General features: G+C 38.3%; 1 protein-coding gene across 7 annotated transcripts in view; it reads left to right on the plus strand.

The window, feature by feature from the left end:
• The window catches only part of LIMCH1 (LIM and calponin homology domains 1), a 376071-nt gene that overhangs the window by 301861 nt on the left and 55725 nt on the right, over positions 1-18485 (plus strand). For 3 of the 7 annotated variants that reach the window (XM_043970433.1, XM_043970436.1, XM_043970435.1), the window contains exons 10-17: positions 511-804; positions 3350-3604; positions 4148-4474; positions 5843-5964; positions 6077-6185; positions 6730-6996; positions 10719-10754; positions 16312-16438. In XM_043970433.1, coding sequence (XP_043826368.1) covers positions 511-804; positions 3350-3604; positions 4148-4474; positions 5843-5964; positions 6077-6185; positions 6730-6996; positions 10719-10754; positions 16312-16438 — 1537 coding nt within the window. The remainder of the gene's footprint in view (positions 1-510; positions 805-3349; positions 3605-4147; positions 4475-5842; positions 5965-6076; positions 6186-6729; positions 6997-10718; positions 10755-16311; positions 16439-18485) is intronic. The other 4 variants (XM_043970437.1, XM_043970439.1, XM_043970438.1 and 1 more) reach the window with 2 other exon arrangements.

Consider the following 18485-nt stretch of genomic DNA (forward strand, 5'->3'; position numbering starts at 1 on the left):
GGTTCTCAGAATCAGGAAGATCCAGGCTCACATCCACCCTTTGATTCATGCTTTTGTGTGACCCTGTGTCAACCGCTCTGAACCTTGTTCATTAGAATAAATGGGCAGAATTTCCTTACTGGGGTTCCCTGTACCATAGAAATCACACATGAGAAAAACTAGGAATATCACTTGACTGTTAAGAGGGCTACTTAATGGTTCCCCTTTTTAATGAAAAAAGGGAAGTCCCAAGTTCTGAGCCATTTAGAACACAGGGAGACTGTGGCCAGAATATTAGCCAGGTAGTGTTGTGGCATAGACAAGTTGTCTTTGTGGCTAGTGACTGGCTTTAAAAAAAAAACTTCAGAAGACATGCTTTCTCCTCTCCCATCCCTGATTAAAATAACACGCAGAGGTCTTGTCTGAACTAAGAGTGTTGAGAATGTTTTTAACTAACATCACTCTGGAGGGGGAGGTGTTGCCTTTCCTGAATGAACCCATGTGGGGTTGCATTTAATTTTGCTCTGTTAGTCAAAAGCAAATAAGTGAAGAGAAAGAAATCGTTCCGGACATTATCCTTCGAAAGGAGAACCCTTTTCTGAAATGTCAGTCTGGTCATGAATCTGAGACAGAAGATGGTGGTGAATATAGACTTCCTGATCTAGAGAAGGATGACTTTGCTGCTCGGAGAGCAAGGATGAACCAAACCAAGGCTACAGTACCACTGAATCAGTTGCTATTTGGGCCTTATATAAAAAAAGAGAATGATGGTGTCAAACAGTCCTCAAAGGGAACATCACAGAAGAAAAGTCAAGGATCTACAAGGTGTGCATTCTTACATGAAAATATTTGTACAGGGGTAGTAGTACTAGTAGTAGTAGTAGTAGTATTGCTAATCTGAAGTGGCTTTTGCTCCTGTTCATACTACTTCTATTTGTTTCAGACACTTTAGAGAATCTAGACCTGTGAAGCTATTTGAGAAGAATAGCCCATAGAATATTCTGCTCATGGGGGCAGCTAGGTGGCGCAGTGGATAAAGCACCGGCCCTGGATTCAGGAAGACCTGAGTTCAAATGCGGCCTCAGACACTTGACACTTACTAGCTGTGTGACCCTGGGCAAGTCACTTAACACTCATTTCCCTGCAAAAACCAAAACAAAACAAAAAAGAATATTCTGCTCACTCAAAGGCATAGAGAGAAGTCCTTGGTACTATCTAGAATAGGGCTGGAAATACCACATAATCTGTGCCCCGCCTTTACTCCCAAATAAAAGAGGAATCAAGATCAGTATAAAATAAATTACCTTAGCATACCTCTCTAGATTTGTGTGTGTAACCACAAGCATACCCAGTAGCCATTTGGTATGCTTCCCTGACACTCAGCTCTGTCACTTTGGTTCTCTTCCAAGGTATCATCGTACTAGCATCATAGCTGGACTTGTAAGGGTCATGGTTACAATTCATGGAGCACACTCTTTGCTCTTGTTAATATCTTTCAGCTATTGGTTGAGGAAAGATGTGGAGCTTATTCTAAATTACCAGGCCTCAGGCATCTTTTTTTGGACCACGTGTTTCCTGGTGAAATGGTTTTCTTTAAAATAAAAACATATATTATGAAGTAAATCTTATTTGGAATATTTCCCTGAAGAGAATTCCATCCATTCTCCAATTTTTCTTCTATTCTGTTTTCCAAGATGAAAAGGAAGTCTTGGGGTATAAGAGAATCAAACTAGAGGATAGAGAGTTTGTTCTTTGGAACTTTTAATTGGGCCTCAATTCACCACCTGGAATTTATAAGAAACTAATAAGTATAGTACAATAGAATTCAAAGCTTAGTGAACGTGGCATCAATGATTTGCAGGTCATCCCATTATGAATGGTATTTATAGTTTATATGTTGTATTCTGTCATGAGGTATTCCTAAGGCCTTTGAGAAAGCCATTGTTGACAGTGATACAAAACTCATTGTATATTCAAGGAATCAATCAGATCCTGGATGTAATGAGAAAAGGGTCGGCATCTTGAAATAAGGAAAAGAAGAGATTTTTATATTTTCTTCCCTCTTTCTCCATGTAATTTCCATTCCTGGTGTTTCTAACTTTTATTGTCTACTAACTCTCTATTACAGTAACTCTGCATTGGTCTAGAATAGCACATGTTCTTCCTAAAAGAGCAACAAAGAAATGGGGGAGGGGAATGTAGAGAAAAGACTTTAATTTTGTGTCATGATTTTCCTGTTTTACCCTGTTAAAATTAATAAAAATATGGTGCTTTCTACTTGAACTAGACATTAATCCAAATAACCTAGGCTATATGTATATGTGTATGTAGGCATTGTGTATATATATATATATATATATATATATATATGTGTATACATATATATATATATATATGTGTGTATACATATACACACACATATATATATATATATACATACATACACATGTGGATAGACATACATTTTTGGGCTTTCCTATTTTAGAAAGCTTAGTAAATCTTTTAAAACATGTTTTATTGGTTCTTTTCTTGTTCTAGGACTTAGAATATGTGTGTGTATATGTGTGCACGTTTGTTAGGACTTAATTGCAGACTATTATTAGCATTAATCAGATTATGTTTAATTTAGGAATAAAAATGTAAAATTTGTCATTGCTATTAATTTTACACATTCAAGCCAGCTTATATTAATTAACATGTAAATTAATACCTCTCTAAGCCCAGTTAATGAAAAAATTCTATTAATTCTCCTTGAGATTGACCATTAGCTAAATTGGCTAACGTTAGCATCAACCAAAGACATAACTTTGTTCATGAGATAACAATGCTTCCATTATCTTTTTAGACACATTTACCATTAGCTATAGATAAAATGTACTTTCTGGCAATGGTGGACTCAGTTAAAATGTTTAACATGTGAATAATGTCCTAGTTATCTCAAAACTAATCCTAGAATTTGGATCATGTGGAGCTTGTAACAAACATTTTACTGGCATTATAAAAGACATTCCAGAGTTCTAAGGGATTCAATCAGAAAACTTGAATTCATTAAAGTAACTTGAATAGTGTGGGAATTGGGCATCATTAATGTCAAACAAACCTCATTACCATTCTTAATAGTCTTTCAGTGAGTTCATGCTGATTTGCCTAAGCTAAATCAGAAACTATCTCCTTGTAGAGGAGCGTTAGAAGGGTAGCATGGATGAGAGAAATCTCAGCTTCAGTGGATTCCATATTTTAGAGAATGAGGAAAATACTTCTCTCTCACTTCACTCTGTCCTTAACTTTCTGACTTTCTCTGACTGACTTTGTTTGCTCCTTTTCTCACAAACAATTTTCTGGGGACATGGGGACTATGCTAACTTGGCAGAAATCAGGTACAAAAGGAAGAAGTGAAGAAAATTGTGATCCACCAAGAAAGCCTGCATCAGCCTCCAGGCAATGCATGTGAGACAGAAGAGCCCAGGAAGGCTCCTGATATTCAGAAGGATGACCTGGCCAAGCGGAAGATTCAGAATAGTAACCTCTCCTCACACCGGGAGGCTGTGAGTTTTGTGAAGATTTCGAGCATAACAGAAGCAGACTTGGAGACATGGGATAGATTGAAAGTATCAGGCAAGACGAGGTGTGTTTTGTTTTCCTCCCTCTTGCTGACAGTAACTTAATTCTGAGGGAATAAAAACAAATAAAAAAATATTTAAACTTGTGTTACATTAGTTTAATAACCTGAAAAATTCAAGTTTAAGGCAAATTTAAAGCAAAAGAGTGTGTTCCAGTGAGTTGAAAAATAGTAAACCATAAATGTTGCATGGTCAGAAGACTGTCTAGCAATACCCTCTTCTCCATAAGTGGTCATTCTTCCTGTTGCCTTACTATAAACATTTTTGTCCTAATCGAGCCATTGTTGCACTTTACCCAAATTGTTTGGGGCATGTTTTTTGATATTAGAAGTAGTCTTTTGAGTAACTATAGATAGCTAAGTACCAGTGTTTAGTGAGGTAAGTTGTTTTTCATATCTTTCCATAATTTGGATTAATTAGGAAGTATTTTCCTTCTGTTATAAAAATATACTTCATGTTAATGATTTTTAAAAAAAAATATTAAGTATTTTTTTCTACTTCTAAATCTTCCTTTGAAACTTTTGGAACTTATTTCCAATTCTGATTAGTGATGAAGACACAGAGAACAACCGCATCCCAACCCCCTCACCTGAAATCCAAGCAGAAACTGCAATTCGTGATGACTTTGCAAGCCGCAAAGCCAGGGCCTACCAAAAAGCTTCTAGCCCCAAGCAAAAGTTTGTGCACTTTGGACCAGTGACAGAGATAGATCAGCAGAAATGGAGGAAGCTTAGTATTGGCAAGGTTGGCCCCAAAGAGGAAGTAGAAGAGATTCCTAGCGATGGTGATAAGATTCACATTTGTCATGTGATCCCTGATTCAGCAGCTCCTCACAGCCTAGAGGATGACAAATTCTCTCATCTACAGAATTCCAGGTATTCTGTACCGTGCATGTGGAAAAAAAGGATTGGAACTCTCTTCTAACTGGATATTAACTTTCTAGGGAGCAAAAGGGATTTTTATAAAAACTGGCAGAATGCAGAATAATGCAAAAGGAGAGTTATAATGTCACACCCAGTGGGAGTGTTTGTGGGAGTCTCAACTTCAATATCACATTTTGATATTCTAGTCAGTAAAATCACTAGTTTCAATTAAATATACCTTTTGGCAGGAATTCTTTAATTTTTTTGAGGCTTGATTGTAGTTTTATCAATTAAACTTTTTACATAATCTATTTTCAATTTTGTTTTAAATTTCCCCCCCATTTTGGAGGGTTGATGATAAAATTCATCACCTGCTGGTTTTCCCATTCTGTGAAACCTCTTGGAGTAAAAATATGGATGTTGTCAGTGATATAAATTCAAATTCTGGGCCTCTAAATTCTCATCCTGTATTCCAAAAAAAAAAAAAACCAAACAAAACCCATTCATTTTATTCTTTCATATTAGAAAGGAAATAGATCTCTAGTAGAGGTGAGGGTCTTTTTATAGGTACCCTGCAGCTTAAGGCCTTAGTTCAGTGATATTTACACATATGGTCATAGTTTTGACAGCAACCTGATATATGATGATATAGTTTGCCACAGGCCTTTGAACATCCTCAGGTTCTAATGCCTGCTAGTGAGGACTCCAACTATGTGTTACTGGCCTCTCTCCAAAGGAGAGGATTATTATGAAGCTATTCTCTCTTTCAAAAAGAAAGTGGTTAAAGGAATGGTTAGAGGAAACTCCAGATAAAACCAAGAAATCCAGCTCCCCCCACCCCCCACCCCAAGCAGTGAGGATTTTCTATGGCTGCTGGGTGACATCTTCCTTTGCACTTCATGATGGAAAGGCACAGGTAGATTAGAAATTCTACAGGGAAGGCTTCCATGTCTTCCCTTTTCTCCCTCTAAGCCCAACAGCATACACATAGCTTGTTTTTTTGGTAAAGATTTAGGGATCTATTGATAGGTATGGGTATGAGGTCAGAGTTCCAGCCTCTCATAATTGTAATTTTGAAATTCCTATTACTTAAGCATTAATATTGAATCTGTGGCTTACTTTGTATGTCATGTCTAAGTCTCCTGCTAACATTCATATACTTACAACTAAACTTATTCTTTACATCATCACTATTGGAAATGGTAAGCATTTCTAGGAAATTTCTTGGTACTAATCAAATCGGTTATTTACAGACCCAGAAATGAGAAAATTATCTGTCCCCACTTGTTAATCAATTCCCATCAGCCTTCTTGCTGCTCCCACATTTTTCCAACTCTTTTCCCCCTTTATTCTTTTATACCATCAATACTTTACTACCAGCAAACTAGTGTATTCCAGCTTAGATGAAAATTGCAAAGGGAGCCCCACATCTACAGCCATGGGTGAGGTTCAGAAGCAGAAGGCCTACATCTTAGAGGACCATCTGGGAGACAGCAAAGAAGGTGAGACCTGAACGTGGACCCAGTTTCCAAAGAAGATTAACCACTAGCAGCAGGGCAGGCGTTTCTAGTGTGCATGTTGCCTCAGTAACAAAACTGTGCTCTCTGGCTTCAGCCACATCCAACCAGCTGCCACAGTATGACCAAAAAGGGGATAGACTTACTAAAGGAGATTTTGAGACTGAACTGAAGAGTGGAAGATGTGGGAACAGGAGCCAACAACTGTGAGCTGCTTGCCTGCGTTTCATGTCGTGCTGTCTCATGCTGTACGGCCATTCCATCCAGCTTGAGAGAGATTCGCTGCAATTAATGATTTATGTAGCATGTAGTAGACTGACTGACAGGAATTTATGCATCGTATGGGTCACAATTCTGCCTTCTGGATTTCCTGCGATAGTGAGAACGAATAGAGGTTTCAGGATTTGGATGGTTTTATTGTTTGTTTTTTGTATTTGCATGTTGGTTTTGTGTGCGGTGAATTGTCTTATTCTCAAAAAGACTTTTTATCACTGGGATTAGGAAAAGGTTCACTGGAAATGTGCCGCCACGTAAGTACTACTAGCACTAACTAGTGGCTCTCAGTTTCCAAAGGCATAATGAAAGTTTGTGCTGTTCAAATAGTTCCTTACTCATTCATCATCCATGCTTCTGATGCTGCCGTGGACGTTAGCTCTGGTCTTAGACCCTTAATGCCTAGTGAGCAGTGCTTCTGAAAATAGCCTTGGCAATAACCATCCATGTGACTGGCCCAACTAAATGTTATCCTAGAGCAAACTCTGTTGCCCCTGTGAATGGGACTACAGGGGCAGAAAAGAGTCTTGAGAAGATGACAACTCGTGGTGTCCAGCTTGGCAGTGGAGCCCGAGAGCAAAGGAAAAAGCCTGACCCACAGAAAGATGACATGATGGCTAGAAGGACAGGGGCATTCCTTAAGCACACTGGATCCAACTCAAACCGGTTCCTTCCGGTTCCGTTTGCGAAGCAGCAGCAGGACGGGGAGGAATCTACCAAGGCACTTCAAAACAAAGAGGAGAGGTCAGAAGGTTATGCCATGCCATTGCCATTTTGTTCCCCAAGATGGATTCCAGAGAAATGGTGCTTGATAAATGCTTGTTGAATTGTATTTCTTTGAAAGCGTTAGTGACACTCATCCATTTGTTGCTCGCTATTTGTTGAAAGACTGGAATTGATTGGACCCACTGGAGTTGAAGTAATTATTTCTAGTGTTGAGGTCCAAAAGGTAGACTTGGGGGTGGGGGTGGGGGGCAACACACTATGACATTTTATCTGACCTTTCCGTAGAATGGGATCACTACTAACTGGGAAAATTGAATTTGAATGTGTTATACTTAGTCTTATTTGGCAAACAATATCAGGTTAGGAACTTCCACTTTCCAGTGGGTAAAGGAGGTAAGTTCTGATATGGATGGGTCTCTACTAAATCCCTAAGGGGCAAATCAGCCTATTTGTATTGATAATCCTGTTACAAATAATATTACTCAGTGCTTACTATGTATGGGACCCAACAAGATGATGATTTGATTTTAGGTACAGGATGGGGAATGAAAAAAGATCCTTTCCCAGAGGTATATGTATGTTTTGCTTGAAAATGTAATCAGACAGACCCTATATTGCCAATCTAAGTGAAAGTATTTAACCCAGTCAGCCCAGGGGGAAAGCACTGACTCTGCCTAATTATATATTATTCCATGAAACAAGTATTGGATTGTTAAATTGAAAGCATTGGCCAGGAAGATGGAATTTTTTGAGGGAAGGGACTCTAAATCTTTCCAAATGTTGCCAGTGACTGCCAGACAACTCATCACCAGTTCAACATTTCTTCCTGAATAATAATGGAATCATGCCCTCACCCTGGTGTCATGAAATAAGGATAAAATTCCTTTTTGTCCTTATAACATATTTTTACCTTTTAAAAATACACATCTAATTTCATTGTATAAATTTCTCACAAGAAAAGTAAATATTGCTATCTTTATTTTACAGATGAGGCATAGGGCATTTATGGAACTAGGTCACACACCTAGTTAATAACAGACCTGGGTTCTTTACACCACAATTTACACAGTGCTACCAAGACAGTGCATGACCATTGCATACCTGATCCACTTGAAAATAAGTCCATGTAAAATGAAATACTGAATAAGTTAAATTTGATGAGAAAATATGGAATTCCAGACTTCAGTTGAAAGTTCAAGCCTGTAGAAGAGAAACCCCAATTGTTTAAAATGGTAGATGTATGTAGTGAATTTAGTATAAGTAAGGATGATTAGGGTAATTTTACAGCATAATTCTATGATTAAACATTGTCCTTGAGAGTATTCTCATCTGGGTTGTATCATTAACTTCTTGCTTCAGAGGTAAAATGTGATGAATGTCAGTCTGCCCTGTGAATATAGGTACCAAAAAGAACTATTTTCAGATGTTTTAAAAGTGCTGAAAATTATATAAATGCAACAGATATGCCATATTTTAACTTATGTTAAATTCACTTCCCTAAATATGAGTCTTTATTAACATACCCCAGTTTACTCTTTTGACTTCCTATTGACATGTCTTGTGTTCAGCTCCCTTTTGACAGCACCCAATTATATAATTGAGTCCTTTGTTGATAATTTGTATTATTTCTGTTTCCTCCTCTTTTGAATGTATCCAGTAGGATCAGCAAGAAAGACCTTTGAAATCAAAGCACTAATTAACTTTCCTTTGCCAGCAAGAGTAGCTCCGTTTTAAGTTGATGCCTTATTTTAGTCTGAGAGGTGAAACATGCTTTATTCCTAGTTTGTCATGTGTTACAGAGGAGTGATGAGGGCAGAATGGCAAATCTAGACAGTTTTCAAACCTTTCCTAAGTAGGTCCTTATAGGATGACTTCATTTGTTTGAAATAAGGTAAATTCCCCATCACCAGTATTCAGATTTAAGTACAAAAAACATATACCAAAAACATAAATTGCTTCTGGCTTTTAGGTTATTTAGAATTCTCTGTCACTCTACTCTCTATCATCATCATGGCTGGTCAAGAAAACACTGCTTTGTATCTGCTTTTTTTTTAGTTTACCATCAATTTAGATCCATTACACCTCCAGCAGGCCTATTGATAAATCAAGTAAGCGTCCAGCCAGCCACTGGCCATTCTTTCTTCAGAATACTAGCACTCACAGATTCCCATTGGAATGCCAAGCTCGCTGTAATTTGATAATAGTTTTGAAAATTGGGTTATATTAGTCTGGATCTTAGCATGTTCTGAAATTCTCCCTGAGAGAAACAACAAACAAATCTTGTTTCCAGCTGATGAGCCCTTACAGATTTGGAAACAACTAACTTAGCCAGCACCCATCTTTCTTTATGCAATCTCAGTTCAAGCTTTGCTGTTTGCATTTACATACTCGTCACCACTTTGAATGATAACCACTGCAGGTGAAGGTATGTTGCCACAAAGTAATTAAAACATTGTGTGTGGGTTTTTTTGTTTCTTTTACTTCTCTGAGGAATTACAGGAAAGGGATCCATATACATTTGCTCTCCTTCTTTGTATTATTTTTAGCACCTAAGATTGGCCAGGGGATTTTTTTCTCAATTCAGTTTATTGGGAACCAAAGATAGGGTATTGCCTAAATAAAATAAAATAAAATTGCCTAAAGAATTCCCTACCCGGGGCAGCTAGGTGGCGAAGTGGATAAAGCACGGGCCCTGGATTCAGGAGTACCTGAGTTCAAAGTCAGCCTCAGACACTTGACACTTAATAGCTGTGTGACCCTGGGCAAGTCACTTAACCCCCATTGCCCCACCCCCCCAAAAAAAAGCCCTACCCATAGAGGACAGAGATAATCTCCTTCTTAGTCAAGATGCTATTCCTTTAATTGGCCTTTCCTAAGGAGATGTGCATTTTAAAGTGGCTTTTTAAAAAACATACAGATGAAAAAAAAATATTTAATACACGGATGAATTCTATTTGTTTTCTATACTGCATACCTTTTAGTCTATGTTTTAGCAAGGTAGAGCTAATGGTTTCAAATTTGTATTTGCCTACTAAGGTGACTATTGCAAAAGATGATATTTTTATAAAATATAAATTATAAGAAACATGCAAAATAACTGAAGAAACTTTCCTTTTCAAGTTGTAGGAGGTTAAACTCCAAGGCTAGTTTTATAAAGAAATTGTCGTTTCTGTCAAATGGCTGCTGAAGCACTGATTGGTGCTCTGGTTTGTTTCCCAGATACTGGCAATTGGCTTTGCTGTAATTTGTGTAAATGCATTAACACCTAAGGGAATTGGGTCTGTGACATCTGGCTTGTTGTATGTTGGGAGTCAGTTATAGCCCATTACTACAAACATGAAAGCATTAACAGTTTTCTTACTGTGGCTAGTGACAATACACATTATTTTTAATGTTGGCTTTTCTATGTATCCTAGGTTATAGTTAATTTATCTTCTTTTTTAATATTCAAAATCAACTGAACTTGTCTTTTGTGGGTAATATGCAAATTGTTTGCTTGATTCCCTTCTTGCATTTTACATTGCTTTGTCCCAAATTTAGCACCTGAAAAAAATCTTGAAGTTTTTCTTCCATTTATAGAGCTAATGAATATCGAAATTTGCATAATGATCCATTTATTTTCTAGTATATTCAACAAAAAGGTTTGGAGTTCCTATGTTATAAGCATTTTTGACTTGGTTTTCTCTGCAATGTTAACTTTGCATGTTGTTAGCCTTCTAATTTTGTATTTGGTCTTGTAGATACGGTCCCAGAACTGCTGTGTCTGATGACGCAGAGTAAGTTGTCTCACATTAATAGGGTTCCTTTAATAAAATAGTCTAAACTGCATGTTTTCATTACTTACCACTAATTGAAATGCAAGGGATGCTACAACAAATTTGAATGGCTTTCTTCCACGTGCTGCTTCAGGGAAGGAAAGCACTTGAAGTTGGAATGGAGGCCATGTGTTCCCTTGCTGCAGAAATGAATTAGAAAGTAACATGAGCATGATACTAATATAGATGGCTGAAGCTTCCAACTTGACATTTACTCATCAGCAGAATGGCAGTGCTGTTGTTGGTGCTCTTGGCTTTGGAGTTTGTGTGCTTACTAAGTCATTCAGTTACCTCCCAAAAATATTAGAAGTCTTAGGTTTCATTCTTGCATAAATTGAATCTTAGAACTGGCCACAAGTTTAAGCAAAGAAAATAAATCCTTAACCACTAATTACAGACTCAGAGCCCAAATCCTTACTATGTTGGGCAAAACATTTACATCTTACTGTTGAGGTCTTAGGACCAAAACTTTGGGGTTTTGTTAAGAGTTCAGTGGTTTAAAAAAAGAGTGGGTAGGGTTGAGAAGGGTACATTAGAACTCCTAAGAAATATGGTTACTAGTTAACTAGTCTTTTTTAAGAAGTTAAAAATTCACATTCCAACCAAATGTGAAAATAATTCATATCTGTCCTTCCTTCTTCTGTTTTTAAATGTTCAATTTCCCCATGTTTTAGCTCATTTTTAATTTGCCACGATATAAATGGGAGAAAAGTTTCAGATTTGAAAACAGCCCCAGATCTGAGTCCTTCTAAATAGTCAGTCAGCTAATTACTTGCTCAGTTGTCAGTAGATTGAGAATTGTCTTCCTCATCCCTTAGTAATACTTTGCTACCTTACACCTCCAAAAATGAATTAGCTCTGATTAAAAAACTCATGACTGGGGGGCAGCTAGGTGGTGCAATGGATAGAGCACCAGCCCTGGAGTCAGGAGTACCTGAGTTCGGATCCGGCCTCAGACACTTAACACACACTTACTGGCTGTGTGACCCTGGGCAAGTCACTTGACCCCAATTGCCTCACTAAAAAAAAAAAAAACACAACTCATGACTGGGGGAAAATCTGGCCTCAGACACTTGACATTTACTACCTGTGTGACCTTGGACAAGTCACTTAACCCTCATTGCCCCTCAAAACAAACCAAAACCAAAAAAAAAAAAACCTTCATGACCGTTCATGAGGAATTATGATGTCAAGTGATAGGGATTCATTGATAAATTTTCCAAAAAGTGCTGCTGATTTTTGGCTCCTTGGAACCATATAAATAACCAGATGATCCCAGTCTACTTCTCCAGCCTGAGCTCTGGTTACATGTGCACATAGTAGGAACTCAACAAATGTTTGCTGAATGAAAATTCCATTAAGAGCAGAAAACACAAAAGTAACACTTTTATAAAGTCATAAATAAAAGTAAGTAAAATTAAGTCTTTCCAAATGGCCCCTTCTGTTCTTTTGTTTTTCCTGGTAAAAGATGCCAGCTGGTTTAGAAATACAGTTGGTGCTTTTTGAAGGAATGTGAGCCTTGTCTGGGCCAAGCACCAATTGCTTTTCAATGTGCCATTTTGGGTTCATATTTCAGCATTTTGAAAATTCACATTAAGGAACAGAGCTACTGAATTCAACCGGCCATACTTAGTGAAATAGTTCATAAAATTTAGCCATGGCTCCTTATAGTGATTGTGTTCAGATAATGAGCATTTGAACTAAAGCAAAATGAACTTGTTAAGATGTACAGTCAAAATAAGTCTTTTTCCCTTTTTATCTGCCAGAAAGGGAAAAAAAAGAAATTGATAGGTAAAATTCACTGCTTGGATTCGATTTTCAGAAATAATTTGATATCTTCAAGTCACAACTGGATTAATGCACATCTATTATGCAATTTGCATAAAATACATTTAAGAGATTGAAACAAGAAAAGGTAGTGCTGAAGCGCTCTCAAAGTAGAAGGGCTTCAGAAAGTTGAGCTGAACTTTCAGAGAACAGTTCATCCACAGAAAAGGTTTGTTCATGAGTCCAAGAGGGCCCTGTGTCAAATTTTTGATTTCCAAATTACAAAAACTAGTCTGACCAAACAAAATAAGCAAAAGCTACTGAGTGGGATTAGCTTCTTCCTCGGCTGAAGTTGTGTAGAAATGTTGAGCAGAATGCTGACTTTCCTTCCTGAAATACCATTTTAACACCCGTATCATTTCAGAATCTCTCAAAAAAATTTTTTTCTTTTTAGCGATTTAAAATGGAATCAGAGTAAATAACAGTCTTAAAATCTAGCCCAGTAACAATGCCCAGAAAGACCTTTAAGGACAGTACAAGGATCATAATACTTCAATTGGAGATAAAACCAAGTGGTCTGCTAATCCCACAAAATGCTCATGTCTCAAACTATTTCTTCCTTTTATCCTTTTCCTCAGTTTTACACTGGCTCCACCCCCATAATCCCACCCCCAGTAAGTCAGCGTTTAAATATCCCAAGGATCTCTTGGTCACTATATACTATGCTGTGACCCAAGCACAGAAACAAATCCCAGAATCTCTTTTAAGGTTACCTAGCTTTGACCTTAGAGAATCATGGATTCCTATATAATACAGTATTAGGGGATACTATTGGATTCTACAGAGAAGTTCACCTGTGAAAGGAACAAAATCTATTTCAAGCACACCAGGGTGCTTCAGCCTGCTGGGCTCCACTATCTCCTCTTTCCAAAAATACTCTTCTCCTTTCACTCTGCAGATAGAATCTAGGCTCTGAACTGGAGAAACTCTTCTGATTGGTGACTCAGCTCATTTTCTGCTTAGGGTTATCATCAGTTCCTTAACCTTTTTGGTTCCTTTTTTGAGTTGGCCAGAAAAGGAACCAGCATTGTTTTTTTTTTAAATTTCTTTGGCTGGGTTAGTCCTAGCCCCAGTTACTAAAAGTTCAACTTGGAAGATATTATCCTTCCTGAAGTATAGGGGGGTAGAGAAAAAACTTGTTCCTCTTTTTATTTAACTCATTATCTTTAGGGCTCAGTTAGACATAAGAGATCCATTTGTCTCTTTTTAGTGCAGTCGTCAGTCTGATTCTGAAATTCCTATTCTGAATATCCAACCCAAATCTAAAATAATAATAAAAAGATATAGTATTATTTCTGGAATCCTCTTTAGGGTACCCTGGCTATCTAGTATTAAAATCTGGCTCAGTCTGAAAGCCTGGCTTTTAGAAAATTTAAAAATTGACCATAGAAAAGGGGATTCCATTTTTCTTCCCCCAAGTCAGCCATCACTTTGGTGAATTAGAAGGAAGGTTATGTTTCAGAGAAGCAAACCTCCTGGGCCCTTGGCAAAGATTTCAGGATACCTTAAAATGACCCCAAAGTTGAACTGATTGGATTGGAGGTGGCGGTAAAAGCTCTGTTTAGAGGTAAGACCTGGTGGGGATGGGATGGAATGGAAAGGAGGAAAGTCAATGGCAGATCTGTCAGGTTTAATGCAAGGTTACTAACTGAGAATTTATAGCCTTCTCTCCTTCCTTACTTAGTCAATCTTATAGCTGTCTTAGAAAACATCTACTAATAATTAAAAATAGATTAGAGATCCATAGAAATTACAGCTCCTCTTTTTTAATATGCCTTTTCATCTTCGTGGCTGTGACTTAGTCCAACCAGTGGTAATGAGACATTAAAATAGAAATGTCCTTCGTGTTTGGTGTAGCAGCAAAATGAGCTACTTTTCCTTCCTTTCACCAGATCTGTTTGTTGTTCTGTTGTCAGGTATAATTTTCCCTGAAATTGTGGAAGAATCAATCAATTTATTAAACACCTACTGTTTTCTAGGCACTTGTGCTAAACACTGGGGCATTGTAACCAGAAGAGGGATGTAACCCCAGATGCTGATGTAGGTTGAGTCAGGAGAGATGAAGTTGAGTTTCCATTCATTGGCGGCAAGGAGAAAATTTCTAGTTTCCTGGGTAGTACCTGCTTCTGACCCTTCTGTCTTCAGCTGATGTCTCTGCTGCTGATTGTCTGATTACAAATGGCTCTCTTGGGGCATATCACTAATGACATCTGTCCTTTGCTGTGAAATTACCTCAGATGAAAGTGTGTACCTATTTTTTTAAAACTTGCACCTGAAGTTAACTCTTGTGAATGCGGGTCTGTTCCAGGTGGTTAAATTCCCCTTCACGATTATCATTTGCATAAAGGATCTTTGCTTTTCCTGGGAATATGTCTCTATGACCCTTGAAAAGTTGGAAGGTCTTCCTTCAGCTCTGGCTGCTGTTTTCATCCTGTTGCTTCTTTGTCTAGTGTAACCAAGGACAGTGTCAACAGCTGTGTTCTTGCACAAGGTTTGAACATCTTGGGCAAAACATGGAGCATGGCCACAGCTTGTCAGGATTTTTTCTTTAATAGTTACTGCATCCTTATTTTCTTCAAAGAGTAAGTTCAGAGACATGGTTAAGCAAAAAAAAATCCTTGGGGAAATTCAAAAATAGAAAGTGAATATTATTTTACAGTTTTTGTTCTTTTCCTCCATTTAAAAAATACTTCAAATAGCTCAGAAACACTGGTATTAATTCAAAAAGGATTGAAGCAGGGTCTTTACACTAAGGAACATAATGTAATGATTTTCATTGCATGTGAGTCTCAGGACAGACTTTGTACAAGTTTTTCCAGGGGTGTATCCTCAAATCCTTCCAGTGCCTCCCTTCTCCATTTTCTTCTTTTTATTTTTAATACCTTATAAGATCAAGGAAATATGAAGCTTTAAACAGAAGTATTTCCTGATTTTATTTTAAAGAGTTTTCTTTGTCTCTTATACTTTTGAAAACTTAGTAAAGATGGATCAAGCTCATCTTTAAAGACAAAGGCAATCAGGATTTGCTTTTAGCCAAGAGGAATAGTAGAGGCTGGCAGTGCTGATGTGCTTAGGGAGAGTACTCTAGGGCAGAGGTGTCAGATGGGGCCCATAGCTCTCCCAAATTCATCCCAGAACCAGATTAAATCATCAACAAACATGTAGGACTTAGTGCGGTGCCTGGCACTTACTGCATAAGTTCTGGGGATACAAAAAGAGGCAAAAGACAGTCCCTGCCCTCCCGAAAGGCAGGAATTTACATGCTAATTAAGTCATACTGCCAACGTCCCAGGATTGTTGAGAAGAAAGCATGTGGTCAGCCACGTAAAATGCAAATTCATTCTGAAATTATAAAGGAAGCCTCTGAAGATGCCTGAACAAAAACTTTAGATGAATGTGTTCATGTATTAAGTAAAAAAGAAACCCTTAAACACATGGTTTTCTAAGCCAATATCCTTGGGGATCCTTACATGCAGGTTAGTGGCACCCTGTTTCTCTGAGTCTTGAGTCTTGATACCTCTGCTCTAGGGTAGGCCATTGCTATTATTTGGTAGTCGCTGCAGCTTCTGAAGAAAGATGACTTTCCTTTTGCCTTAAAGCATCCTTCTGTGGTGGAATCCTAGAGAAACTGGAGAAAGGTACCTTGCCTGCTTGCCTGCTGACCGTTCCATTTTCTAATTTTTTGCTTCAGGAGCATGAGTATGCTTGATATGCGGTGTGAAGAGGAAGCCGCTGTGCAGCCCCACAGCAAGGCTCGGCAGGAGCAGCTGCAGTTCATCAACAGTCAGCTGAAGGAGGAGGACGACAAATGGCAAGATGTAAGGACAGCACGAGGCTGCTCTGAAATCCCATTGCAGCCCTGACAGAAGGGCACATGATGGCCTGGAGATGAATGAAAAATGACATTGTTTGGAGAGAGTGGGTCTGGAAAGCCAAATGGCCAAGCCCAAGTTTGATATGTGAACTGGGGCCAAGCCTTAGTTCTGCTCATCTGTAAAATGGGCAATCCCAAATCACCGGATGTGATTACATGATACACAGCCAACCCCTAAGCATTTATTCAGTATTTTCTATGTGCCAGGTGTTGTTGAGTTCTGGGAATGCAAAGAAAGACTATCTCCATGCCCCCCCCACCAAAAAAACCCCAGTCCTTATCCTTAAGGAGTTATTAATGTTATTAATAATGCTTATTGGGGCAGCTAGGTGGTGCAGTGGATAAAGCACCAACCTGGATTCAGGAGGACCTGAGTTCAAATCTGGCCTCAGACGCTTGATACTTAATAGCTGTGTGACCCTGGGCCGGTCACTTAACCCTCATTGCCCTGCAAAAATGATGATGATGATGATTAATATTAATATTCATCCTATCTATATCACACGATTTTCATGCAGAAAACTTGTGATCAACCTTCAAGTGCTATGTAAAATGCAAATTAAGAGCGAGATTATAAAGCTAGGCAATAGGAAGCCATTGAAAGTATTTGAACAGAAATGTGACATGATGTAGATGATGTTTTAAAAAAATATTAATCTAGCATTAGAGGCAAAAACATTAGAGTCGGTCACAGTGTAAAAAATTATTGGGCTTAGAATCAGGAAGGCCTGGGTTTAATTCTCACCTACCTGTGTGATCCTGAACAAGTCATTTATTTTCCAGTTATTTAGATCTGATTTTATTTGTGTAAAAAGTGTTTGATCATTGTGTTGATAGAGTTCCTTGCTTTGTCTTAGCAAGTAGACTCCCAAGTATTTTATCTTGTCTACAGTTCAATGGAATTAAACGAGTCGCTTAACTATATAAGCCTTAACAACCTTGAGGACTTATCTTCTAAGTCACTGATGGGTTATAAGCTGCTTAGTAAAAGTAACTCCCATATGCCATATGTGTGTGATCTAACATTAGTAATCAGGACATAGTGGAAGAGGCAACCAGGCAATCATGAAAGCTGTGAGGCAGTTGGGAGTTGGGATAGTGCATAGCTCTTGATTGCCTGTGACTCATGACAAAGCCCTTGTAAAATAAAGCAGCAGGTAGAACCCGTAATCATCTTCTCTTTTACCAACTCCTTTACCTATTTATTAGAAAACTAGAGCTACACGTCAGTTCCGAACTCTGAACATGAAGCAAAACTCACTTGTGCACATTTCTTCCTTAAATACATTCTCCCCTCTAGTGTCCTAAGTTATTGCCAGGGAAGCAAATAATCCTTACTTAATGAAAGCTTTGGATTCCATAAGATAACCTTGATCTGACTACGCTGAAGGGACCCAATGACACAAGTAGCTTAGGGACTAAGTGGAGGTTGGAGGCCATCATTTTAATGCAGGAAGCTGCATTAACCTGGAATTAATTGGTGGTGAACTCTTGATGGTAATGTTGTAATTCCCAGAAGATGTAAATTGTGTAGAAAAGATTTTGAAAGCATAGACCTGTTCTGATGAAGGTCTCTGGAAATCGACCACTCGTGAACAGTCCTATCATGCAGTGTACTCCAGAGCTATTGCTGGAGGAATAAAGACTGTTAGTACATAGGTATCTTTCCTGACCATGAGGGGAATTCCATTCTTTTTGTGGGGCAATGACTTGCCCAGGGTCACACAGCCAGTAAGTGTCAAGTATCTGAGGCTGGATTTGAACTCAGGTCCTTCTGAAGTCAGGGCCAGTGCTCTATCCACTGTGCCACCTAGCTGCCCCTGGGATTCCATTCTAACAAGACAAAATTAACCATTTCTGAACAACCTTGAGAAAAAAATAAAATGGAAAAAGGAAACCAGACTATTCCATCTCTTCATCTCCATTTCCTGGTTTCCTTGAAGCAGCTGCCCAAGTCCTGCTTTCAACAGGAGACCTCTCCCCATCCCAGT

Source organism: Dromiciops gliroides, chromosome 6 (genome assembly GCF_019393635.1).
Source record: "Dromiciops gliroides isolate mDroGli1 chromosome 6, mDroGli1.pri, whole genome shotgun sequence".
NCBI lineage: Eukaryota > Metazoa > Chordata > Mammalia > Microbiotheria > Microbiotheriidae > Dromiciops > Dromiciops gliroides.